The sequence below is a fragment of the Rousettus aegyptiacus genome, unplaced genomic scaffold (assembly GCF_014176215.1).
Source record: "Rousettus aegyptiacus isolate mRouAeg1 unplaced genomic scaffold, mRouAeg1.p scaffold_m13_p_3, whole genome shotgun sequence".
Taxonomy (NCBI): Eukaryota; Metazoa; Chordata; class Mammalia; order Chiroptera; family Pteropodidae; genus Rousettus; species Rousettus aegyptiacus.
Window position 1 is genome coordinate 152,748,858 of NW_023416306.1, and position 27,342 is coordinate 152,776,199.

General features: G+C 49.2%; 1 protein-coding gene and 1 non-coding gene across 5 annotated transcripts in view; one reads left to right on the plus strand and one right to left on the minus strand.

Moving 5' to 3' along the window:
- LTBP2 (latent transforming growth factor beta binding protein 2) overlaps positions 1-27,342 on the minus strand; it is a 99,423-nt gene that overhangs the window by 54,761 nt on the left and 17,320 nt on the right. For all 4 annotated transcript variants that reach the window (XM_036238440.1, XM_016138970.2, XM_016138977.2 and 1 more), the window contains exon 3: positions 23,523-23,760. In XM_036238440.1, the coding sequence (XP_036094333.1) occupies positions 23,523-23,760 (238 nt within the window). The remainder of the gene's footprint in view (positions 1-23,522; positions 23,761-27,342) is intronic.
- LOC118601406 lies at positions 26,307-26,425 on the plus strand. The gene has a single exon (XR_004950291.1). It is a non-coding gene; the product is annotated as a 5S ribosomal RNA (ribosomal RNA).

A 27,342-nucleotide genomic window follows, 5' to 3' on the forward strand; every position in this document is an offset into this window, starting at 1 on the left:
GCCAAAAGAACATTTAAAAAATCACTATATCCAAGACAAGAAAAAGCTAAAGAAGTTCATCACCGCCAAACCAAAATTACAAAAAAAAAAAAGTTAAGAAGAAGGAAAAAATAGAAAATATGAATAATAAAATGGCAATAACTACACAATTATCAACAATTACTTTAAATGTAAATGGGTTAAATACTTCAATTAAAAGACTTAGGGTGGTCGAATGGATAAGAAAATAAGACCCCTACATATGCTGTCTCCAAGAGACTCACTTAAGATTGAAAGACACATGGAGACTAAAAGTAAAAGGATGGAAAAAGACATAAAAATAGAAACAAATAAAAAATCTGGAGTAGCAATATGCATACCAAGCAAAACAGACTTTAAGACAGAGATCATAATAAGAGACAAAGAAGAACCCAGGAATTCCACTTCTGGGTATTAATCCGAAGGAACCCAAAACACATTCGAAAGACATATGAATCCATATATTCATTGCAGCATTATTTACAATAGCCAAGATACGGATGCAGCCTAAGTGTTCATCGATAGATGAATTGATAAAGAAATGGTACATTCCTGCAATACAATATTACTCAGACATAAAAAAGAATAAAATCTTGCCATTTGCGACAACATGGATGGGCCTAGATGGCATTATACTAAGTGAAATAAGTCAGAGAAAGATAAATATCATATTACTTCACTTATATGTAGAATTAAGAAAAACAAAATAAATGAATAAACAAACAGAAATAAACTCATAGATACAGAGAACATTTTGATGGTTGCTAGACAGGAGGGAGTTTGGGGCATGGGTGAAAAGCGGAAAGGGATTAAGAAGTACAATTGCCAGTTATAAAAATAGTCACAGGGATGTAAAGTACAACATAGGGAATATAGTCAATAATATTATAATAACTATATATGGTGTAAGATGGGTATTAGATTTATTGGGGTGATCACTTCATAAATTATATAGATGTCTAATCACTATGTTGTGCACTTGAAACTAATATAACATTTTATGTCATCTGTAATAAAAAAATTGAAAAAAAATTTAAAAACCACTACAAGGTGTATAGAACAGTTATAGCTACAATTTATTGAGCACTGAGCCAGGTGCTTTAAATGCACCATCTTATTCATGTTATTTTACCAAATAACAAAAAGTAAGTTGCAGAATAACACAGATAGTATGCTTCCAGTTTTGTGTTTAAAGGAAAACTTCTCTCTCTTTCCTATCTATTTATGTAGGCTTAGATAGGAAAGGTCTAAACGAGCTGTAAACAGTGGCTGCCGGGGGGAACCCGTGGGGAATGAGCGTGCCTGTGTATGTGTGACTACTGTTTTAAACTTTACATGTTTCTACATTTGTGGAATTTTTTCAGTAAAAATTTTTTTATGGTAAACACAAAAATAAAAAAATAAATCTCTAGCAACTCCATGGCGTAGATTAGGAAACTGAGGCTTAGTAAAAGCATGGCAAATGTGTGTAAACAACCAGGATCCAAGGTGGACTACGGAGGCTAACAGAGGTATAGGAATTCAGATGTAAGTAAGACTATGACATTTGAGCTACCCAATTAAGAGAAGGGTAGGATTTTTAAAGTCTAAAGTGAGAAGGAAGACATTCAGATAAAAAAAAATAACATCAGAGAATGCATAGAGGTAGGAAATCTAGACCATATTTAAGGAACGACACTGAGCATAGTTGGATAAAGCACAGAACGCGGGGTGGGGGACGCAAGGAAAGGAAGAGAACATCTATCGATGTCCACCAGGTAGCAGACCTCGTGCTAGGTGTTTTGCATCATATGTTATTTACTTGTCCAAACAACCCTATGATCAAAAACCTCTGCTTGGCCAAAACTATCTCAAATAAAGTAAAAAAAAAAAAAAAAACAAATGACAAAATTGGAAAAATATGTATAACTCATATCACAGTCAAAAGGCCAATTTCCATAATATATAAAGAACTCTGAGAAACAAACAAACAAACCAAACCAAAACAAAACAAAAAAACCAGACCAATGGCCCTAAAGGGAAAATCAACAAAGGAATATGAATAGTTGACAGAAAAAAAACAACAACACAACGCACATGGATGTTTTTAAACACGTGAAAATATGCTCAATCTTTCTATTCTAAAAGATATGCAAATGAAAAATACCGTGATGTAGCATTAGATTGGCAAAAATCCAAAAGTTTAATAATAGACTAATTTGGCAAGACTCTGCTGAAGTAGGCATTCTCAGATGTTGCTGGTAGAAATGTAAACTGATACAGCCCTTATGGACAGCAATTTGGCAGTCTAGCCACACCACACTGCATCTCATGCTTTGCCCCTCCAGTTCCGAGACTCTGCTGCAGATAAACCTGCTGTGGTGGGTGCTGCTGCAGACAAGCTCAGGCCCCTCTGCAGCTGGTGCTCCCTCCAATGGCTTCTTCTGAGTCCAACATTTGGCTGTTGGCAACCACTCAATGAGCTTCTCCCACTACCTTGACAACTAAGCCAATGACTACCTGAACCAGAAGTTCAAAAGCTCTACCCCCTTACCTCAAGGTAGGACAACTCGGCAAGCTCCACCCTCACTCAGGCCTTGGCTGATTTCCCAGGGAACAATCCTTGCTTGGCTGTCTCCACCTTCCCATTCTGCTTCCGTCACTCACTTAGCACTCCCTGAATAAATTACACACACCCAAATCCATTTTCCAACTCCACCTCTAGGGGAATCTGACCTAAGACATTTGTAAATGTCAAAAAAAAAAAAAGATGATGGACACGATTATTCATAACAGCACTATTTTGTAATAGCAAAATATTTTGTAAAGAATAGAAACAATTTAAGAGTCCTTCAGCAGTAGTTTGGACAAACAAACTAGGATCCACAGGATGAAGTCATATGTCCTCAAAACAGAAAGAAGCAGCTTCTTCATATCCATGGTAAAAGCTCTCCAAGATATATTGAAAAATGAAAACAAAACAGACCAAATCCAGCCAACTGTGTTTGTACAGACTGTAACCTAACAATAGCTTTTTACATTTTTAAGTAGTTGAAAAAAAACCTAAAGAAGAATAACGTTTCACGACATGAAAAAGTGACATGAAAATCAAATTTAAGTTTTTATAAAGTTAATTGGAACACAGCCACACTCATTGTCTATGACTGTTTTTCCTCTATGACAGAAGTGAGTAGCTACAGAAATCATGTTGTTAAAACCTAAAATATTTACTATCTGGCCTTTTACAAAAAAAGTTTGCTGACTCTTAATGTGGGACGTGTAAACTTTTGTGTAAAAATAAAGAAAATAAGGACACCTGTTGCATTTATTTGCATATTCATAAAGCAACCTTGGAAGGATACCCTGGGAATTAATAACAGTGGCAAGTGGGTAGAAGGGGAATAACCAACCTAGAGCTACAAAGAAGTGAATGTTTATTTACTCTGTGCTAGGTTCTGTGCCAATAATGTAGGTCGCATGCATTGTCTCATGTGGGCCTCTCCATATCCCCATTTTATAGTCAAGAGAGCAGAGGGTAGGGAGGTTGTATGCCTTGCCAAAGGTTGTAGAACTCCCAGGTGCAGAAGCAAGGTTAGAAAACCAGGCTTCATCCTAAAGCCACTCAGGTGTTTATTTCTTTATCACTATTTTACAGATGAGGACACTAAGGCTTTGAGGGGTAAGAAGAACAGTTCTGGTCCATATAATGAAGGGCCTGAAATACTAGGGAGGTGTCTAGGCTGTACTAAATGGGTAAGGGGTAGTCCCTGGAGATTTTGGAGCAGCTCACCCTCTTTCACTCATTCAAGAAGCACTTGCTGAGTGCCCGCCACATACCAGGCACTGAGGTCCACGAATGGCAAAGACCCTCTTAACCTCCCTGTTCAAACGGAGGCTGAGCAAAGGGACCAGCACCTCAGCAAAGGTGCGGAGGGAGGCACAGGGGGAGCCACATATTAGCCTTGAGATGCCCATAGTCTTTAAGCAGGTCTAGGACATGATAGGATGGGCCTTTTAAAATGATTATTACCCTGGCGAAAAGATTACCTGAGTGGATTACTAGTGGATGGACCAGATGGGGGAGTGCTGGAGACTAGCTGGAAGGTTTGGGCTATGGTCCAGGCTATAGGGATCATGGATGGCACCAAGAAGGAGGCATGGATTCAAAGATGTAGAGAGTTCTCAGCTGTGGCTTAGACAAATGGGCCAGAGTGGGTTCCAGGAGCCAAGATTCCACTGCAAGAGATTCAAGAAGTGGCTCATTTTTGGACATGAAAAGTGTTGAGGTCCTCGGGATGGATCTCCAGATGAAAACGTCCAGGAGGCAGCATTCAGGGGAGAGACTGGAGCTGCAGTTGGGGGTGAGGTAGGGGAGTCAAGTGTAGAGGCAGTGGTTACGGAGTTAAGGAGGGAGGATATCTCTCAGGGAGAGTGTGCAGAACAAACCACACTTCGGAGTTCCTTTCACTACTGGACTGAGGCATTAACCCCACTGACACTTCCCAATGTCAACGGGGAAATGTGTTAATGAACAGACTGGTCTCAGTTACGACTTAGGCTCCCATTGATTCGTCTCCAACCTTTGGCGCTTGCTACCACTTGTCTGCTAGCACACGATAAAACAAATGAACAAGCCATAAATGAATGTTAACGGGAAAACGTGGCAACAGGCCATTGCACTTCGCTTGACGGCTTGTTCTTCTCATGGATACGCGTGTGTGCCTATAGCCGGTTTTTATGCTGCGCACACAGACGATCGTCATAGTTTCTGCTAATAAAACTGTTTCCAACTCTAATCATGGAGTTAATTACATTGATAATTTATGGTATTTCTTATGACTTCCAGGTGCTCTGACACTTAAACACTGGGAAATATAGGAGTAGAAAGAGAATAAGGAAAAGTAGAGGGGGAGGTTGGGGGAGCACCAACACTTGAGAGGCAGACGGAGGAAGAGGCTGTGAAGGCAGCTGACAAGGAGCAGCTGGGAGGGTGGGAGGAGAAGAGGGGGAGAGCAGCAAGACAGAAGGGAATCCCCAGAACTCCACCTCTGCTTCTGGGCTGGGACAGCTTCTTCCTGTGTCGGAAGGCCCAGCTCGTTACAGGTTAACACACCCCGGCATCCCCCAGGTGGCTGAGTCTCCCCTGAGAACGTGGGCACTGGCAAGGCAGCGGAAGCCTTCACAGAGCTCTGCCCCTTCTTTCCTCCTGGCTGGCCAGGCAGGCCTCGCGCCCAGGCACCTGAGATAGTGTTGCCAGACATCCTGCTCTAGCCCCGGCCACGAACCTGTCCTGCTCTAGCAAAGAACAAGGGAGTACCCCAGCTCAGGTGGGCAAAGGGGAGGAGACACTGTGGCCTTGGCACAGAGCCAGAAGCCTGCTGATTGCAGGTAATGCAGAGCTGAGCAGGTGAGACCCAGGTGGGGCTAAGGCAGCAGCCATCACTCTGCAGCCTCTGGGTAGCACAGGTGCCAGCTTGGTGGGTTCTCACGTGTCACTGTGAGGGGAGAAGGACTTGAACCCTGCTCTATCTGTCCTGAACAAGAATATGAAACGTTTATCGAGAACTAATCCTGTGCTGTGTAGTATTCATTATATTTGCCTTATGTTACCTGATCTTCACGGCCACCTTAGGGGCCAGGTACTTCACTGACCTGATTTTTCCTGAAAGAAAACTGAGGCACAGAGCGGTTAAGGAACTTGTCCAAGGTAATTCACCTAGGATCGCGCTCTCCAGTTGAACTTTCTGCGATGATGAAAGTGCTCTATAGTCTGCGCTATCCAATGTGCTAACTGGTAGCTGCTTGTGGCTTTGAGCACTTGGAAGTGCAGTTGGTGTGACTGAACAATTGAGTTTTACATTAAATTAAATTTAAATATGGCTGGCGGCTACTGCATTGGACAGTCCAGTATAGAAAATAGAGGAGTTGGGATTTGAACCCTGAAAGTCTATCTTCGCCTGTGACTACAAGGTTAGAAGGTTCCCCTGGCTCTCCTCTGCATTTTTCGCCCCTGGAAGGCCTTACTCCTACCCCAGTGGGAATCGGTGCCTTCCTAAATCTTGCCGTCCTGCCCTCAAACTGCATTATCTGTCATCAGATGTCAGCAGGGCTGTGGTGGGAGAGACTGGGGTTCCAGAGGACAGACCCAAGACCATGTCACAGGGGAGCAGGTTTCAGCAGTATGAGGAAAGGCTTCTAAAGAGCCAGGGTTGACCAGCAACGTGTTGGTTGCTGGAGAGGCAGGAGCTCCCTGTCCCTGGACTCGTGGAGCTTAGTCCTGGTATGCCAGAGAGGAAGCCACAAGCAATCCTGCTGAGGGCAGGGGTCCCCCGTCCATGAGTTCTGAGAGACCAGTGGGGTGGATGCTCAGTGGATGCCTGGAGGACCCAGCGTCACCTGCTGCCTCGCACACTGATGTGGCATCGTCAGCACCAGCACCCTCACTCCTTGGCGCATTCCTGAAAGGGCCCAGAGCCAGCCTCCCCCAAGTGTCACAAGACCTCTCCTGCTGCTGATCCTGCTGTGCCCATTTGTCCAAGCCCCATGGCCTCATTGGTCAGCCCAAGGCCCCCACCCCGCCTGTCCAGCCGCCTATGAGTCACTTCGGCCTGCTCTGAAGTCCAGCTCCTTCTTCTGCCAAGCCCTGGTCTGCAGGATTTGGAGCTCCTGCACCGAGACCCCAGGGGATGCCCCCAGCAGCGTTGGGGTGTGGAGGGAGAAGAACCCTGGGAGAGTCCCTCCTGCTCAGGAGGGAACACAGTACCCCTGTTTCCTTGTAGATGAATAAGGTGGAGAGAGCCGTGCATGTCTGCGGGGCACTGGGGCGTGTCCCCCAGTACAGCAGCCCTGTACAGCAGCCCTGAAAGTAGGTGCTGCCTCCGTCTCCCAAGGGTCCAGAGGCCCTTCTGAGCCTCATCGCTCTCCACCCTCCAGACTCCTCATGCCTCCATCAACTGTGAACACTTCTCCCCTGAGCAGCCTGCCTTGTAGGCTAAAAGGCGGCCAAGCCCTCGCCCCTCAAAACTGCGTTGTCTTTTTTCCCTTTGGATGTTAAGGGAGCAGCACAGGAGAGCCAGAGAGGCTGCCCAGGCCCTGGGATGAAGCCTGGGGCACCTCGAGGAGCAGAGGTGGGAGGAGCAGTTGCCCCGAGGGGCTTCTGAGGGTCCTAGGAACCGCCCCTCATTGTCTACCTAGCCTGCGCATGTGTCAGACAGCTGGGGCGATCACCCTCTCCCTCTCACCAGGAGAAGGGCCCCTCCAAGAGCCCCTCTGCCTCCTTCTGGGCTCAGGAGACCCGGAAGGGCTGCAGCTCAACCGGGGACACAGAACCTCCAGAAAGGAAGGGAAGGGACTGTGTCTTACCATCTTTGTATTCTCCGTAGTGTCGTCACAGCACTGGGGACACAACCGCTGTCCCCCAAATATTTATCACTTGAACTTTGAACTTCTCTGTGGCTTCTCCCAGATCCCTCATCTCCCTGGAACCATCTCCCCACCCCTGGCTGGGCCTCCTCCACAGCCAGGGGGCCAGCGGGTGGTCTGAAGCCTTTGTCTCCAAGTTCCCCCAGAAACACCTGTCAGCTGGGCTGGAGGAGGAGCCCTGGATGGCATGAATTCATCATGCAAGTTCTTGCAAGGTGCACTTAGAGCACCTTATAAGGTGCATGGTCCCACAATGGCACTGTGGGAAAGATGTCTAGCCTGCTGGGAGATTATAATCCAGGCGAGGAGGCAGGGGCAGGGGAGGCCTAGCACACCTGGTCCTTTTGTGCGAACTAGGAAAGAGGTCCCCTCTGGGCTGCCCGTTTACCGAAGCTGCCCCACTTCTTCCAGGCTGGCATTACATGGTGCCAGGGCTGGGTGAGCAGAATGCAGGCTAGCTTTTAGCCCCATTTATCCCCTGACCAGCACCTTGGTGCAGAGCCCAACCCGTACACCCATGCACAGCAGCCCTGGCAGAAGACCCTGAGCATGAGGTTTCATAACAATCCAAGAGCGGAAAAGCAGCAAGTGCCTGAGTCTCACAGCAGGATGCCTGGGAAAGTTTTCTAGAGGTGGTGATTTGAGCTGGAGGAAGGGGTGGGAGGGCAGAGTCTACCCAAGGCAGAGAGAACCATAAGCTTGAAAGGACCAGTTCAGGAATGTGCTGGTGGTGCTGTTCAAAGAGTAGAAGGCCTGTTTGGTTCAAGGAAAAGTGGGAGGGGCCAAGGGTGTCAGGAAATAATAGCGAATAGCTACATAGTGCTTATTATGTGTCAGGCACTGTTCTAAGCACTTTATATACATTAACTAATTTAATCATTATTACGATTAGGAAGTAGGTATTATTATTACATATCTCCATTTTACTGATGAGGCACAGAGAAGCTAGGCAACTTGCCTAAGGTCACACAGCCAATCACTAACAGAGTTGGGAATCAAACACAGCCTGCAGATCTTCTGGTTCCAGCCTGTACTTTAAACCTCTGCGCTACATGGCAGTTTGAGAACTATGCTTTGGGACTGAGCTGTAGCACCAAGAGTGGATCTTGGGTTTAAAAGGGAATCCTTGAAGGAAGGTGTTTTTACCAGGAAGTAACAAAGTTAAAAATGGTCTCTTAGGATGATGATTATGTCAAAACTCCCTGGAGCTCCCCTGCCTGCCCCTATTGCCCACATCCTCTGATTAAAAATGCTCCCTTCACTCACTTGTCTCCTGTCTGGACCATTCCCAGAGGCCTTCTCAGAGAGTTTGTGGCCCCGAGTGGGTGGTAAGAGTAAAGAAGTGAAGTCTCTGGAGCCACAGCATTCCGCACACAACCACCTTGATCAAATAACTGCTCTGTTTGCTGAGCACCAGGCAGAGAATGAACATCCCTTGGGAAGGCCCCCCGCCCCCATGCCCTAGGAGGCAGGCATCATTATCCCCGTAGCAGCGATGAGACGTTGGCAGGGTGCAGAAGGTAAGTAGCTGGCCCTAGCTCACGTGTCTCGGGAATGGCAAAACTCAGGATTCGAACCCAGGTCTACTGGAATCCCAGGCTCAGCATGCTCCTTCCACCACTGCCCCCCAACTCCGGCTGCAAGCTGCTATGGGTGGCGCAGGATGAGTTATAAAGAAGCACACAAAAAAGAAGGTGGTTGGAGAGGTGAAGCCATTGAAAGGGGATGAAAACACAAGTCCGGCAAGGGCTCCAGGAGATTAGAGGAGGCGGGAGGAGAGGAAAAACCTTTAGGCTGAGGGGATAGAGCTAGGACTACTCCAAGCCATGGAGAGCTTGGTAAATGAGCATCTCTCCACCACCAAACTGGCATGAGATGCCAGTGTCCCGAACCCTTGAGTTCTCAGCTCATGGGTTTTCGGGACCCCTGACCACTTCGTAATACTATCTCCCCGCCCCCTCCAAAACACACACATGCACAGACACACAAAGCTGAGCAGGCCTGCCTTATCGGATAGCAAACACGGGCCTATGATTTCAGATGAGTTTACCCCTCACCTGGTCCTGCCTGGACAGGCCCATCCGTAGACAAAGGCAGCAGGGGGCCTGGGTCAAGGATACACTCTCAAGTGCAGGTCAAAGTCCTGGCAGCCTGCAGCCAGCCTGCTCTTCTAGAGGCTGAAACTCTGCCCCGGGTCCATAAACAAAAGATTTCTACAAGAACTGGGACCACAACCTGAAAAGTCTCTCAGCCATGAGCAGCCCAAACCTACCAACCCATCATGTGCAGACGTCCGCTACAAACATTTCGTATTTTATTTTTCTAGGCCCTTTACATTTGATGCCTCACTCGATGAGTGCAGAAACTCTTAGGAAGTATTGTCCTCCATTTTGCAGAAAAGAAAACTGAAGCACAGAAGGGCTGTTAGCCCGCCCGGGATCACCATCAGCAGAGGAGTGCTGGGGCAGTCTCTGGACCTTAGCTCTGTCTGCCATTGGTGAATGACATACCCCACCCCTGCTGCACACCCTTGGCCATGACAGGAAACCTCACCAGGACCAGAAACACCATCAAGGGGTCTGGCCAAACTCCCAGAGTTTGTAGTTATCGCTGCTGCTTTTCCGATGGAAACAAAATGCTCAGATAACCTCAGAGTCTAGAGACCAATAAGAGTGGGTGCCATTCATAGAACACCTAAAAGGTGCCAAGATGTATTTACATATACTAATAAATCCTCCCAATAATTCTATAAAGTAGTGATAGTTATCCTCACCTTACAGATGAGGAAACTGAGGCTCATGAGGCTAAACCACTTGCTCTAGGTAGCATAGTTTTTAAGTGGTAGAGCTGAGATTCAAACCCAGAGCCGTCTAACTATAAGACAAATAATTTCACAATTCTTCCTTCACACACTACTGCTTGCTCTAGGGGCTCTGACCTTGACCCAGAACCTCAAAAAAAAAAAAAAAATGGAAGAAATGTGGAATCAATTTGTTTCCCAAGGGTGTGGCTTGGCTGGGGTCTCAAGAAGACACCCCCGCTCCCTCGCAATACCAGAATCCCTTGAGAGGCCTCTGATACAATCTTCCACACTCCTCTGGGTGCATGTGTGGGTGGATATGTTAGGTGGTAGTCAGAGACTGAGGCTCCAGGAAGAAAATGCAGTGTAGGTAACTGGCTGGAAGCAGAAATGTTATAGCCCCAGAGGTTTTGATTTGCAATCTTCCTTTTGCAAGGAATGGGAATTTTTCTTTTCAAAAAGTACTGGACTTCATTGAATTTTAGACCTTTCACAAATATTTTTTTAGGAGAAAAAAGAAAAAACCCACAAAATGCCTGTTACAGCTACTCACTTCCACAATGAATCATGGACACAAAACCACAGCTATGTGGCTAACAAAGGAAGTATGTGTTTCCACATTTTGTTATTGGAAATCATTTAGCAATCTTCACGATGTCATCTGCAGACAGACAGAGAGATGCACACACACATCCCTCTGGGCCCTAAGCAGCCAGTCTTATAACCGTGGTCATCAGATGACTTTACAGTTAACCCACTTCCCTTTCTAATCCTTTTCTGGGAAATTATCCTACAAGGCTTCCATCTTCACCCTAGCCCCTCATCAGAGGTGGAGGGTGTGCGTGCACATGTGTGTGCACACAGGTGAGCTGGTGTTTGTGGGGTGATGAGGAGGAATGCTGAGACATGGACTCAGTTCCACGAGTGGAAACAAGTATGCATTTCAGAGTCTTCTTTTCATTACTGTTATCAAAATACAGTCCTCCCTCTATATCCATGGGGAATTGGTCCTCCCCCCAACCGACCCTGGGTAACCAACAGACCAAAATCCATGGATGCCCAAGCCCTCACATAAAATGGCATCGTACTTGCATATAACTTACCCACATTCTCCCATTCACTTTAAATCATATCTAGATTACTTATAATGTCAAATACAATGCAAATGCTGTGTAAATGGTTGTTATGCTGTATTGTTTAGGAATGATGACAAGAAAAAATTCTGTATGTGTTCAGGACAGAGGCATAGGCCTAACTATATAGTACATGTCGGCAACAACGTAACATTTTTTTCCAAATGTTTTTGCTCTGCAGTTGGTTGAATTCAGGGATGTGGAACCCACAGATACAGAGGGCCAACTGTCCCACTTTACTTTGGTAAAGTGAGTTTCAACTGGGAAGCTCACAGTGCCTTTTCTGACAGTGGCAAATTAGTTAACTGGTGGCAGATTTAAATATCGCGTAACTGAAAAAACTACTGGACCCATAAATCAGAAACTTCCTCTCCATTGTGAGCAAGAGATGAAGCTTAATATATATATTGAGCTCAAAAGGAAAATTCAAAGGGCCCGAAAAACCTCCATTATGATTTTTGAGGCATGTTCTCTCAGCAGTTTTCCACCCATGCTGCATATGTCTGCCTGTCTCTGCCTCTGTCTCTGTCTGTCTCTCTCTCTCTCATACACACGCACGCATGCACGCACGCACACACACATACATACACACCCTAATCCAGAGAGTGGCATTTACTGAGCAGCCACAATTCTGTACAAAGCAACCGGATGGGACAGGCCTTCCCTGGGGCATCTGAAAAAGAGCACAGACTGTCTTTCCATTCCTTTCTTGCTTCATCTCTCCCTAACCCTTTCCTTTTAAACAAAAATCCTAGAGGATTTAGGTCAGTTAAATGCTATGAGTAAAGCCACAAGCTTGAAATGTTTGTTGTTACTATTTTTTTTTTTTTGAGTTGGATGCTGGCAACTGCATACATTAACGTTTTAATGGCCCCAACAAGCTCCCTTCACTCCTCACACATGGCCATGGGGAATGCTGCTCCAGGCTCTTGTCAGGTTCCTGTAGTTGCCTGAAAAGACACGAGATGCCATGCCTGGCCTCGTCCTCTGCAGCTCCCACACCAGGCTTGCTGGTCTGCACTCGCCTGGGCTCACCTGCTCTGGGAGCTGTTGAGCAGAACGGCTGCGAGCGAGCGCAGGTCCTGGAATCCTGTGCAGAGCTGGGCTGGAGTCACTCTCCCTCAGTTTTCACATTGCAGAGTGGGGCTCATAGGAGTCTCCTCTTCACAGGGTCCTTGTGAGGACAGGTTAATGTGCGGGAGATCTTTCACTTGCCCCAGTCCACGTGGGACTCCAGCAAGAGGCAGAGAGAGTGGAGGTATCTATTCTCCTGGCTCTCTCTTAATGGGCCACTGCAGGCGGGCAGCAACCCTGTTCCTCTGCCAGAGGCCACAGCTCTGCCGTGGCCCTCTCCTACGGCTGGAGCCACTCTGGTTTCCAGTAACCCCTGGCCCTTGCCCCTTTAGACCTGGAGGGTTAAGGGCTTCCCGACCCCACTCCTGGGGTACCTGCCAGCCTTTGCCGTTTCCTATAACCCTGTCTGTGCCTACAGACCCTTTATTAGACGGTCCCCATTGAATGTGCCATCTGTTTCCTGCTGGAATTCTGACTGATACAGAGAAGAAAGAGTATCAGCTATCGAGTGTTGAGCACTTAGCTGTGTGGCTCAGCACATTATCCACTTTTATCTTACGCTGACTGCAACCCTGTATTTTTTTTTTTCTGGCCAGTATTAGTATCATCGATTTATACTGAGATGCAGGGAATTGAAGAAACTCATATAGCATCAAAGGGCTGGTGAGCAACAGAATCAGACAAAACTGAGGTCTGACTCATGACCCACACTCCTAACCACTATGTCATATTGTCTCCAGTATTAAATTAGGTGGTGCCTATAAAATGCCTCAAACAGTGGGGCCAGCTCACTCAATAAGGCTCATAAATAGTAGGTTAAAATGATAACCATTTCACACTCAAAAACCCACAGTCCTAAATCCTTCTATGATGTAACCCTAATCCCAGCCTAACCCAAACCTAACCCAATATTAAGGTTAAAATCTCATTCTAATACCACATAAAGTTGCCCTAACCACCACCCTATTGTGAAATAGAATGTCACCTCAACCACAACCGTAATCCCACCGAGTCCGGACCCAAACATTCCCCACAGTAACCACAATTCTGGACGCCCCGTTTCGGCGAGGCAAGGATCAGGGCTGCAGTGGGCTCTGGGAGGCTCCCCGCCCCTCTGCTCCTGGGCGCCTGCCGCCCCCCCCCCCCCCCCCCCCGCCGACCCGGTGGCAGGTGTGGCTTTGCACACCACTCTATTTAAACGCCGCTACTTGGATGCAACACAATTGGCCAAAAGGCATTTGTGCAATATCCACCTCCTGCATGTCACTGAGCTGGTGACGTTGGCATGTGACAAGGAGAGGAGAGAGGAGGGCAGGGCGTCCAACGCCGTGTGTGAAACATAGCAGGGTACAACAAATGGGATGGAGATAATGAAGAAGGAGAATTAGAAGAGGAAGAGTCTCATACATTTCTCCATCACTTTGCTGCAGGCTGTAGGCAGCTAGGAGGTGAACAGCTTGTACCGCAGAGATCGTAGAGGGTTGGGGCCAGGGCTGGACTGGGAAGGTGTCCCTCTCTAGCACCAAACCTAAGGAAGGGTCTTGATAATCCTTAGCTCTGGGAGATTCTGGAAAAGGGAGTCATACTGTCTTCGTCAGAGATTTTGGGGCTGCCTCGGGCCACCTCAGGCCAGATGTCCATCTTCAAGCTTATGTAGGGGACGGAGGAAGATAAGGGGCAATGTGCAGGAAGCAGACACCATTTCCCTCGAATCTGCCGTCTTGCTATATGTGGGGAGCAGGAGAGATGTTAGATGGCCCTGGGCCCCTGAGCACTCAGAGGCCTCAACTTGACATTTTCACCAACCCAGAGGTGTCTGCACTAGGCAGAGAATGGCAGAAGAAGGAGGCTTGCAGGCTATGCTGCACAGAGAGGCACGCTGGCCCCCACCTACCGCAAGACTGCTGTCGGGGCCCCTACGCCTAGAGTCAAAGCATAGCCAGTCTGCTGCCCAACTGCATCCCCGTGAGCCTTTGTCTTTCTGTTATTCACACAGGTACCCTCAGGCCAGCTATGGCCCTGCCCAGGCCTTGAGCTCCATGGCTCTCAGGTATTTATGCAGGGTGGGGAGGCACCATTAACACTCTACAAGGCCCCAGAGGTTCACCTTCCTTTTAGAGAAAACTGAAAGGGGCCTCAGCAGCCCAGCGGAACTGGAGAGGACTGCCTTGAAGCAACGGGCTTTGTGGAGGAAATGGTACACACTTTCCTTTGGAAAGAAGCCAGGTCCAGGGTCAGAACATACAGCCGCACAGGCTGCACACTGCACGATCCCTGGAGTGACTGTTATAGAGAGGAGAAAGTAACAGACATCTCCTGGTGGTGTGCCCAGTGACTGAAAGTTCCAACACAGAACGGCCTGTCTCCTTCCCCTGGTGGGAATGGAGTGCTCAGACCCACCCAGTCATTCCAAGCGGTCTCTCCTGGGCAGGGTTGGGTGCACTTGGCAGGGACTGAGTGCCAGGGACCCAGCACGAACCTTAATGTGGCCCATCTACACTTCAGAACCCTCTGCAAGCAGCGGGGAGAGGGGGCAGGCGGTGAAGGAAGTTCTCAGCTGAGACACAGGTCTCTTCTACTCTCTCAAAAAGCAGCAGCAGGGCTTCTGTGACTTCAGACTTGGGACAATAAAACCCTTTCTGTTTGCTCTGGCTGGAGGCCCACAAGTGAGCATTTCCCTCTGACTACTCCCCTCTGAGCCTTCCTCGTCCAAATCCACAGCCCTAGGGAGGGGCTCCATGGCACTCATCTAAGGCCCAAGAAACAGAAAAAGCTGGGAGGAGACCCCTTCACAGCTGCTGCAGCCCCACACCAAACTCCTGGCACTCTCAAGTGTCTGCTGAGCCCTCCTCCAGCTCTAGTCACCCTTAGGAGAGAAGCATGGCCCTTAGCCTGCCCTGGCTTCAGACCCCTGAGGCTCAGGGGCACAGGGTGGGCAGGTAGCCACCTGTTGGGAGCACTGGGAGAGCCCCCTCCTGACCAACCACATGCTGGGGGATGGGCTGAGTGTCAGCTCAGAAGGGAATAAACCCAAGACCACTGTCATTGCTTCAGGCAGCGACAGGAGATGTATTGTGACAGGGATGTTCATTCAGCAGCTATTTATTTATTGAGTGCTTACTATATGCCAAGCACTGTTCTGGCAGCTTGGGATATGTCCGCGAACAAAACAGAGACCCCTGCCCTCAAGGAGCTCACACTACAGTTGGGGAAAAACAGACAAACAATAAACAAAATAAATAAGTAAATTATATGTCATGTTAGAAAGTGGAAAATAAAAAGTACTATGGGAATAAAAAGTGAATCAAATGAGAGAACTTCTCAGGTTGGAGGTTTACGGTATTTAACAATTGGAAAATGAGAAACGTATCACTCCTGGGAAGGGGCCAGGTCCAGGTTCACCTCATACACAGGCTGTGGACTGCGCGACTGTTGGGGGACACATCACAGAGACCGCGATCTCCTAGTGCTACATCCAGCGGCTGAGGTTAACCATAGGTTAAAACCTGAAAAAAGTGGTCAGGGAGGGCCTCAATGAGGAGTTCCTCCTGAAAGTGATCCGCTCACATGTAAGAAATATAAGCAAACACCCCAGCCCACTGGCAGGACCGTTGAATAACAATAATAACCAGTATTTACAGGGCGCATTACAGTTCACAAAACTACCTCTCGCCCTCATCGCTTTTGTTAATCCTCACACCATCCTAGGGAGGAAAGAATCATCCTTCCCATCTTACAGATAGAGACATTAAGGCTTAGTGAAGTTAAGTCTCCATGGGGGCGGTTAGTTAGTCGCCCAGCTTGGAAGCAAAATTGGGTGTCCTAATTCTAAGTCTTTTCAAAATAGTGTAGTCAAGTTTCTAAGTGCTGGGAAATTCCAGAAAAAAAAACTCAGGGGAGCAAGCTTACGGCTCAAAGTTATAAAAACAAATCAGAAAATAATAAGACTTGGAAAAGAAAAATAAAGGAAAAAGAAAGAAGGCGCTCAACTCCCGGAGGTCTCGAAATCTTGACTTAGGATTCCAGCGGTGAGTCAACCCAGCAGGGAGGCACCGCTCTGTGGCCTGAGACAGAGGGGACAGGCACAAAAGGTGCAGGCGGCTTAACCCCGTCCCAGCCTTGCCAAGGAGAATCTGAGGCCAGGCTGTCAGGGACAGCTAAGCTCTGCCCTGGTGAAAAGTGTCACGTGTCCTGGCCACGACCTTGGAAATGGATAGAGAGGGTGGGAAAAAATCACATCTCACCATTGGGGACAGAAAATGGTCAAACTGGAGGCCAGCTTCTGGGATCAATAACTCTCAATCCCAGAGAAGCTCCACTTTATCCCTCTGATTTACAAATGTAGAAACTGAGGATCAGGGAGGGCAAGGGACTTCTCCGGGTCCCCCTAGCATAAATTTGTCTTTCATTGTATCCCAGGGGCATATTGGAGCATACCCCTGCCCTCCCTGTGGTGAGGAGGGAGGATCCATAGGGGGTCATGTTATCCAAAGGAGCAAGCAGAAGCCCAGAGCAAAGGGGGTGGGTGGAAGGTGTCTGAAGCAGGAGCCAGGTTCCGAGGGACCGCCGAACCTTCAAATTGGCCCAGAGGTAGGATCTCCTGGGTTCCCAGAATCAACCCACAATCTAGCTGCCTACTTGTGTCTTGCCCCAGTTTCCCCATCTGTATGCCTAGACAGTAAAGTGGAGAAAAATCTATCCAGGCAAATGGGATATCTCACATTGATTTGTCACAGGCATGGGGAACAGGCAGGTAGGCTAAGAGATTTCACATTTATTAGACTTAATGTAGGCCAGACACCCTACCAATCACTCTACCTGCATTATTACAGTGGATTCTCTCCATCACCCTATGAGATGGCATGAGTTTTCCCACTTCAGTATCAAAGAAGCCAATTTCATTGCAGTGAAGTGACTTGCATAACTAGTTTGTGCGGATACCAGGGTTTAAATTCTGCCTGACTCCGTCGCCCAACGCCCCCTGGCACACACACTGGGGTGGCCTCCTGGTACCTCCCATTGTCCCTTTTGTGCTCAGCTGCCTTCTCCTCAGGGACCTTGTTTCTGACTCTGGGTCAACAGTCTCCTGGGAAACCCTTTGCCATTCTGTCAGGAAGGGACGCCTGGGTCTCCTCTGCAGCGGCTCCAAGTGTAATTATCTACTGAGAGGTCACCGTGCCCCCCCAGATCAGCAGAGGCCACTCCTGGGGGCAAAGTTCCTCCCCCTATCCTCCTCCCCAGGAGGCCTAGGCATGGCCTGGGGGTGACAGAAGACAGTACTCCCTTGAGAAACCTGTGGGCTCGAACTCAGCAACAGCAGGTTAAGGGTCACAGGTCAGGAAGTGCCAAGAAGAGCAAGGTAGGGGCTGAGACATGGGGGCTGAATGATGCTGGGGTCCTGCTCTGAGGAAGTGCATTCTCCTGCCACCCACACACAGGCACACGAGGCACGTGTGCGCAGTGACCCTGGCACTCACCGCCGCGGCTGGACTTTTGGCAGGAGCTGCATTAGCGCTCCTGCCCTTCCTCCCTTTCCCCACAGACAAAAGCTTGGCACGGGCTTGGGTCCCAGGCTGTGGGACCTCACCTGTCTGAGCCTTGTCAATAGAATGGGGACACTGAGAAGCCACTGCAGGGAGTTGGTGAGAAACCAACAAGATAGCGCAGGCAGACGGCCAAGTCCATTCATTCACCACATATTTATTCAACTTGACTCTGGGCCAGTCATATCTGAGGTGCTGAAGATACAGCAGCAAAGAAAACGGATAAAACCCCTGTCTTCCTGGGCCTGCCATTTTACTGGGGAAAGGAAAACAATAAATCAAATAAATAAGTAAAATACATAAGCCATTAGCGCTACGGAGAAAAATAGCTTGGGAGGGGGCAGGGAGTGCCTGGGACGTGCCGTTTTAAACTGGGTGACACAAAGGGTCCAACTGAGAAGGAAAGACCTAAAGGAGAAAGGAAGGAAGGAAGGAAGGAAGGAAGCCATGTGAGTGTCTGGGAAGAGTCTGATGTGGGTTGAATGGTTGCTCCCCAAAAGATCGTTGACATCCTAACCCCAGCCTGTGAATGTGAACTTATTTGGAAATAGGGTCTTTGCAGATATAATTAGTTAGGGTTCAAGGAGGTCATATTGGATTAGGGTGGACCCTAAATCCAATGACCAGTGCCTTTATAAGAAGGACACCACACACACACACACACAGGAGAAGGCCACATGACAATGAAGGAAGAGCTTAGGGTGGTGCATCTACAAGCAAAGGGACACCAAGGATTGCCAGGTGCCACCAGATGCCAGGAGGTGGCATGAAACACATTATCCCTTAGAGCCTCCAGAAGAAACAAACCTACCAACACCTTGATTTTGGATTTCTGGCCTCCTAAACTATGAGAGAATAAATTTCTGGTGCTTTAAGCCACTCGGTTTGTGGGAGTTTGTCATGGCAGCTCTAGGAAACTAGCACAGTGCTCCAGGGAGGGGCCCGGAGGGGAAAGCCTCCCTGGCATGTTTGGGGAAACACGAGCTGGCCGGTGGGGCAGAAGCAGGGTGAGTGAGGGGAGCGAGTGGTGAGAGCTGACCGAACGATGTCAGATGTTTTGGGGGTCAGGTCATGTAGAGCAGGCCCTGGTGACAAGCCCTTGACAAGGGGAGGGTCCCGGCTGGAAAAGGCTGCAGTGGTGGGTGCGGTTGGCCCCCGAGGTCTTTTTCCTTTGATGTTGTGCCTTCGAGGTTGCCAATCAGCTGGCTTTAAAAGAAGGAGATTGTCCTGGATTATCTGGGTGGGGCCCATAGAATCACAGAGGCCCTTAAAAAGGGAAGAAGGCAGAGGAGTCGGTGAGGGAGATTCAGCCGAAGAGGAAAGCAGAGAGAAGAGTCAAAATATGAGGAGTTGCTAACTTTGAAGATAGGAAGGTGGCCACAGGCCAAGCAAGGAGTGTGGGTGGCTTCTGGATGCTACAAATGACCCTGAAGTGACAGGCAGCAAGGGAACAGGGACCCTAGTCCTACAACTGCAAGAAACTGAATTCTGCCAACAATATGAATGAGCGAGGAAACAGATTCTCCCCTAGAGCATCCAGGCACTCTGGACGTGACACCTTGACTTCAGCCTTGTGAGACCCGTGTCTGACGTGTGACCGATAGAACCGAAGGATAATATAGCTGCGTTGTTTTAAGCTGCTAAATCTGTGGCGATTTATTATGATGGCCATAGAAAACTAATACAGGGGATAAAGAGGTGAGGTGCACAGAGAGCAGGAGATCCAGAAGAAGGGAGACTGGGTCAGTACAAAGAAAGCTGACTCCAGCGGCCTTCCGGGGGAGAAGCCCACTGAGAGCCGTCGCCATGATGTCCACAGCTCCCCAGACACCTCCCTGCCACCCCTGCTTTCCCTGCTCAACACTGTCCTCCAAACCCCTTGTTGCCTGAGTGCTGACCAAGCCTGCTAAGGATGTCCCCAGGGCTTAGACTCTAAGTCCTCAGGTCAGGCTAAGGAGCAAACCCAGGGGAGATCCCTCCCATTCTGAGAAACGTCATGACACTTCCCCTTGACCCCCTCTCCCATACAGCTGGTGAGACTAGTCCTGGAACAACCGAGCCAGGTATTACTGTTGCTCCTGCTACATCTGCTGGTCACACCTCCCCTGAGGCTGGGTCTGGGCTCTGACTTCTCCCCAGAGTAGCTCTGTACACATGCACACACACTCATACACACACACACACACACACGCACGCACGCACACACACATGCATGCACCCTGGTTTTCTGTCTGCTCTTTGCCACAGTCTCCTGTTCACTCAAGTCTCCATGTCAAAGAGAATCGGCCTGCTGATGGCTAACAGGTGTTGAGCACTAACTGAAATTAGGCCCCACTCGAAGTGCTCTATTCATCTGATCTCATTTAATCCTCTCGGTAATCCTATCAGGCGGAGACCACTGACTCAGAGAGGTTAGGCTGCTTGCCTAGTGTCACACAACAGGTGTGACTGGTCAATCCAGGATTGGAAGCCAGGATGTCCAAAAGCCTAGGGTCAGACCCTCACTATTCAAGGTGTGGGCCGGCAGCATCGGCATCACCTGAGACCTGACGCTCACTCCAAACCTGACGAATCAGAAGCTATGTGTTCAGTTCCCAGGCAATTCACATGCCACAGCAGTTTGAGAGGCACTAGTGTGAAGCACTGTTTACCAAGGCCTGTCGTAACCACCCCCTTCTGCAATCTCCCAAGGCCCTTCCCCAGCAGCCTGGCTCTTGCTTCCGGGTGGGGAGGCCCTCTGCCCAGCCTTGGAGAACAAGCCTGGACCTGGGGCTCAGAGGGCATCTCCAAGCCCCTGCAGTCAGCCCTGCGGCAGCTCAACATCGGTCCACGTCTGGCTCTCTGTAGGGTGTGCTGCTTGCTGCCGGAGACTCTCCTGGCCCCTCCCTCTCATCCTCCTTCTGGGACACAAGTCTGTTGGCCTCTGTCTAGTCCTCTTCTATAGGGGGCCTCTGGCCATCACCAATCCCTGCAGTGTCTCCCCTTCCTGGACGTGTCGCACTCCCCTCTCACTCCTAGAATGCCCCTGAGTCATGTCACTCCCTCTAGCTGGACACCGAGGGCCTGTCCAAGTTGCCATCAGGAGAGAGGCCAGCGGCTGCTTGGGAAACCTGGCTAGGCTCACAGGAAATGTCTGACACCACCAGGCAAGTGGGATTTGGCCTCCCAAAGTAAAACACAGCTGGGCCACTCTGACTTTCCCAGATTTCATGGCATCGAGGTCCCAGGGCAGGGAGAGACTGGGCTGGCCTGGAGGCTGCAGCTCATTAAAAACATCACAGTAGCCCCTGGCCAGGGAGCCTGTGAAGCTCAAAGAAGACGGCCCACAGCAGGGCCGGAGACCTTACCCCAGGGCCTTTGCTCTCCAGCGCTTTCTGAAACCTTCACTGGGAGATCAAAGCCCTCCATAGTTCATCCTCCTTCTTTCCAGCCTCTTCCTCTCAAGCCTCATTCACTTACTCATTCGACTTGGTTGACCGAGCACCTACAGTGTGACAGGCACTGTACCAGGGCCACATTCGTGAAGGAGCAGGACACGGTTCCTGCTCTTGGGAGTTCCTGGTCCAGTGAGCAAATAAACAGACCATCCCACGGCAGAGTGAAAAGTGCTACACCTTCTCCTGCGCACTGAGCAGCACAGGGGGCCGTACCCTCAGTTCCAGGCTCAGGGTGAGGGTTCAAAGCCAACTCTTTGGTTTGGATGGTTTGGATCGAGTGACGAGTGCAAATGTAGACTGAATACAAATGCAGACTGGGTGCTTTCTATAAACTAGGCCTGGGGGAGGAGGTGCGGGAAAATTCGGAGTGTGAGACAAGTCACGGTCTTCCAGGGCACAGGCCACAGATCTGATCGCAGATGCAGGCATGTGTGCCACGTGTGTGTGGCAGGAGGTCGGATGGCTGGGTGGAAGCGGTGGGGGCACGTTTTGGAGGAAGTGGGAATGGGCCTTGAAGAGGAACAGGATGGGGTGAGTCAGACAGCACTGATTCAAGGATCAAGAGCAGAATGACCCGCTGAACAACCACCCCCAACATTCATGCGCACGCATGCATGCGCGCATACACACACACACACACACACACACACACACACACACACACGAGATCAGTGCGTTCATAAAATGAATGAGTCATACAAGCCAAAAGAGAGCTTGCAAGGAAGAAGCCCAGATAGAAGGACTTTGCTTCCACACTGCACCTGGCAGGTCCTGGAACGGGCACCTCTAAGGCTCTACCAGTTGCCTTCATACCAGGCCCACCCACCTTGGACCCACAGCCAAGACCAATCAGGACAAGGCTCAGGCCCTGCCCACCTGCTCACAGCCAATCCCAGGCCTTTCATCTGCCCCTTGGCAGCTTAGCTCTGTCCTCTCTGACCCAGCATTCCTGGGCCTTGGCCAAAAGTTTTGGCTCTTCTGGTTTTGACCTAGGAGCTCCCTAGACTTCAACCTGAGTTCATCCTTCAGCTCTTCCTGCTCCTGGCTGCTTTCAGAAACCACCTGCTTGGGTGTTGGGCCCTGGAACCCTAACTTACTGAGACCCTGGTTGGCCCGGCCCCCTCTTCGGAGTTGCTGGACAATCTCAAGCTCCTTTCCTCTCTCTCCTGAGCTTTCCAGCTGGGGATTCCAAGGTCAGCTTCCTCTCCCTGGTTCTTCTGGCCTCTGAGAGGGCAAATCTTTTCCCCCCTTAGTTCAGCAAGTCAAGGTTGGAGCATTTCACAAAGAACTTCCTAAGTAGGAAGTGAATGGGAAAACTAACCTGAAAAAACAAAAAGAAAACACAGCCCCCTAGAAATGGACCAGTTTACAAAGTTCGGATTTCCTGTCCTGAGCTAGAAAAAGTCTAGCCAGGTTGGCTGGCAAGCTGGCCCAGGAATCTTGCCCATGAACACTTCCTTTGCCCACTTTTTCTCCTACTCCCTTCCCCCACATGCTCCTTCTCTCCCCCTCCAAAGAGAGAGGCTAGCACTGGGTGGTGAGTTAACTGAAGGGGTTTTTTTCTGGCAGAGGAGTCCCTGCATCACAGAGACCACAGGCAGAGAAGGAGGAGGAGAGACGTTTATAAAGAGTTTACTATGAGCCAGGCACTGTTCTTAGCACTTTCCTTATATTAACTAACCTAATCCTTACAACAATTCCATGATTGTGGTTATCATCATTGCCTCAACCTATTGATAAGGAATCAGAGAGGTAAGTAACTTCTTCCAGGTCATCCACCTAGAATGGCAATGCCAAGACTAGAAACGAGAGAGCCTGGTCCAGGGGACATACTCTCCGCAGCTTTCTCCCAGGACCTGGAGAGTAAAGAGTTTACCTGCCACCTCCCAACTCCCCTGTCCACCCCACCCTGGCAAAAGCCTGCACCACCCCCAACATCTGTTCTACTCTCTAAACCTCTGGTGGCGCAGGGAAGGGAGAGGAGAGTGGGAAGGAGGGAAGAAAGGACAGTTCTGGCTTTCTCTATCACGTCTTCACCAAACGGTCCTGAGAAAAAAGTCCCTCCAGAAAGAGACTGTGCCCCCGGACCTGAGGTCCCACTGAGGAGGGGACTTACCTGGCCTGTGGTGCCAGTGGCCACGTTCTGGCCACAGTGCTCTCTCTGGCTGGGCTGCTCCTCCGCAGGTTGGGTGAGCCCTCCACTGAGCGTCGAGGTGCTGGCCTGGAGTTCTGGGGGTCAAATTCCTCCTCGGGGATGACCTCCTCACAGCGGACTCCGCGGAAGCCAGAGCGGCACACGCAGAGCTGGGGCCGGCTGCAGGAGCCCCGATTCTGGCATGGTGGCTGGCACACGGCTGGGAAGAACAGGGCGGGGGGTGAGGGCAGGGGCCAGGGGCCCTGACGCCCACCTGTCAGCAGGGCCTCCTGCCTTGTGCTGCTTGGCCTTCCCCCGCTCAAGCAGGAAGCTAACTGCGGGCCTCAGAAGGCTCCCTGGGCCCATTTCTCTCTTCCCTCCACCTGCAGGCCTTAGGGTGAGGTTTGCCTATCATCTTTGGACAACCAATCAAAGACCGAATGAGCAGAGGTGTGGAGCCGTTCACACCACCACTTCCAGCAGAACCTCCTGATGTTGTGTTATACACTTACAACACAGCTTTTTGTTGTCTGTCTCTCTACAAGACTAGAAGTCCCATGAGGGCGATATTCAGATATTTTGTTTTTTATTCCCTCCTGTACCCCAGAATAGAGACTGTCACAGAGTAGATTCTCAATTATTGCAGAATGAATGAAGGAAGAGTGAATGAGTCCCTTGTTCTAGGAAGGGCTCGACACTGGCCTGAAAGTTGGGGGTATGAGTTGTTGGGGGGGTTTCTGTCCAGTCTCTCCTATTCCTTCTCTTCTCAAAGTGCCTGCCCTGAAGCTCGCACATGGTGGGACTCCTGACCAGGAGTTGGAAAGATTCTGCCCCCTGGACTCTGGGTCTAGCCTGAGGGCAAAGTGGAGCTGGAACTGGAGTCCTTGCTCCAAGCTGGCACTGTGCAGCAGCCATCAGGCATGGGGGCCGAGATTTCTTCTCTCTTCACTGCCCTCCATCACCTTGCAAAATCTGGAGCCACCTCCAGTGGCCAGCAGCTAAGGGAGGTTCTTCCCCACTTCTCCCAAGGCCTTCCCTGAGGAACAGGTAGGAAGCCAGGACAGCACCCTCTAAACACAAAGTCTCCTCCATCTGTCACTCATTCATTCAACAAATATTTGCTGAACCCCTTCTGTGTGCTAGGCACTAGGAACAAAGTCTTTGCCCACATGGAGCTCGCAGTTCAGTGGGGAAGACAAGTAAGAAACAAGAAGACAATGGCATACTGTCGTTTCAGGCAGTATCATGGGCTGTGAAGACAATTAAACAGGGTGATGTAGTGGTCTGGCCAACCAGGCACTTTAGACAGGGTGGTCAGAGCAGGCCTCTTTGCAGAGTGAGGTATGACAGGCGCAAAGGAGGTGGAGGGACAAAGATCTGGGCAGGCTCTTCCGGGCAGAGGGATGGGTAAGTGCAAAGGTCTGGAGGCTGGAAGGAACATAGCATGTTCCAGTAGGTGCTAGCAGTCCGGGGAAGCTGGGGTCTGGTGATAGACTGGGAGAGTATGTGAAGACAGTGCGGAAAGCAGAGGCAGAATACGCAGCCCCCACCTGACTACCCACCAGCCCCTGTCACTACCACCACCAGAGACCAGCCCCACAGGGAAACCAGGGCCAGTAGACACTGGGGAAGGAGATATGCCCAGGTCATATCTCTGTCCTGGTTTATTTTAGGGAGGGCGTAAATAGGGAAGGCTTGAGCGGTTTTCACTCCTAGTGGCCTCAAACCCATATCTCTCTGCTGACAGAGACCCAAAGCTTGGAATGGGTGACAGAAACGTCATGCAGCTTCTCCCAGTCTAGGTGTTGCTTCCTTATCTGAGCAGGTGGTCCTTTCCTTTAAGATGGCCGTTCGAAACCAATCTACCTTTCATCTCTCCCTTCCTGGGCCTCGGGGATGGCCCATGCTTGACTGTAACAGTAAGATCTTCCACTATTTAAAACCCCCGGTCCTACATCTCTGTACCTCATGGTGACTTGCTTACTTCTGGTTCTGCCTTGTTGCTAATACATTCCATCAGCACTTAATGAGCACCTTCTCTTGGTCAGACTGGGTGCGGGGGGTTCAAAGACAATAAGGCTGGCCTCCGTGTGGAGGAAGCTCTGCCCAGAGGTGGGTTCTCATACCCACAGAAGCCCCTCGCCACACAGGAAGTTAGGTTCTAAACGCAGACAAGATTTGGCAAGCTTTGGCTGGCACAATGAACAACTCACGAAAAATGGATGGTTAGATGGAGAAACTATAAAAACGGCATTTATATATGCATATAACATCGTAGTAAATAGAAGTTCTAAAAGGTTTCCAAACCAGCCAGATTTGTTGGCGGAAAAAACCTACTCGGGAAGATAACCTTTCTGGATCAACCACTTACAAAACAGTACAGAGGCCAGATCTGCTAGGAGAAATTTTCCAGCAAGTGTCAGGGTTGCAGAGGTGGTGAGCCAGCCCTCACCGACCTCATCTGCATCTGCTCTTGTGTTGTTTTCACAAGTCTCAGCAAGAAGCGACTTCCCCACTAAAGTGTTTAAGCAGTTTTGTTCTGAGCCAACCCTCGGCATTATGGGATTGAAGCACAAACTCCTCTCCTCTCCGTTCCCTTCAAAGTCACCCCAAAACGGCCCCAAATGGTGGCTTTAAATACCTATCTATGAAAGATACGGTCTTATGACCATTTTTACTAGTCTGCCAAAAAATAAGGAAAATAAAAAGTTTCTTGAGTTTTTTTGTAATTCTATTTTTTTTTTTCCATTTAAGAAGTATCTTTTAGTCTATGGCCATGCTACCCTGAACAAGCCCGATCCTGTCTGATCTTGGAAGTTAAGCAGGGTCAGGCCTGGTTAGTACTTGGATGGGAGACCACTTAGGAAGACCAGGTGCTGTAGGCGTAAAAATAAAAAAATAAGGAATGTAAGCTGACAAGGTCTTTGCAATCTGTGAGGTCAACCAAGGGTTGCCTCGCCTAAAACATTAAATAAATAAAATTAAAAAAAAAAGTATCTTTTATTTTGAGATTCTCTTTTTTACTTGTTTGGTGTTAAAACGTTCTTTATTTTAATTAAAGGTGATGTCAAATGGTAGTTTGTTTTTCTAACACCCTCACGTGGCAAAAGGGAAAGCTTGCACTGTACTTTGGTGCCTAAGATGTTTTCAGATATTTTGCTGGTGCATGAAATCCGAAAGTTTGGGACCCTTTGGGAAGTAGTAGGCAATAGTGATCATGTGTTTTTTTATTTAAAGGAGACTAAAGCAAAACACTCTTTTGTCCAACGAGCACCGATTTCAAAACTGAAGTATCTAAAAGGAAATCAGCCATCTCAGAATGGCCCGTGGCAGAGGCTGTCACATAAAGCAAAGAAGGAAACGAGGAGGACCCAGGGGAGGCAGTTCCATGCAGCGCTGTGGGAATCTTAAGAGAGCAAACTCCCAAACGTGGCGCGTTGAGAAGTCTTTATGTTTTACTCTTGGAGTCTCCTCTTTTCCATTTTTCCTCAAGAGCAAAGATAGTGCCTTATACTTGAGAGATCACCCCAGGATGGGGTACATGGCTTTAATGAATCTTCATTGATTGATTATTCGTGAAGGGTTATCGAGCGTGACACTGCGATGTCCGTGTTTGACTGATTATTGGTAAAAGGTTATTAGGCACGGACGCCGCAATGTCCACGTTTAGCTGTCAGGGACACACTCCAGGCCCTCTCTGCTGAAGGCCGGCACCCTCACACAGCCGGCACTGCTACCAGCCTCCCTGTGCCCACTCGCTAATGCCAGTGTTTAGCCATTCATAATTGGGGCTCCTCCTGAA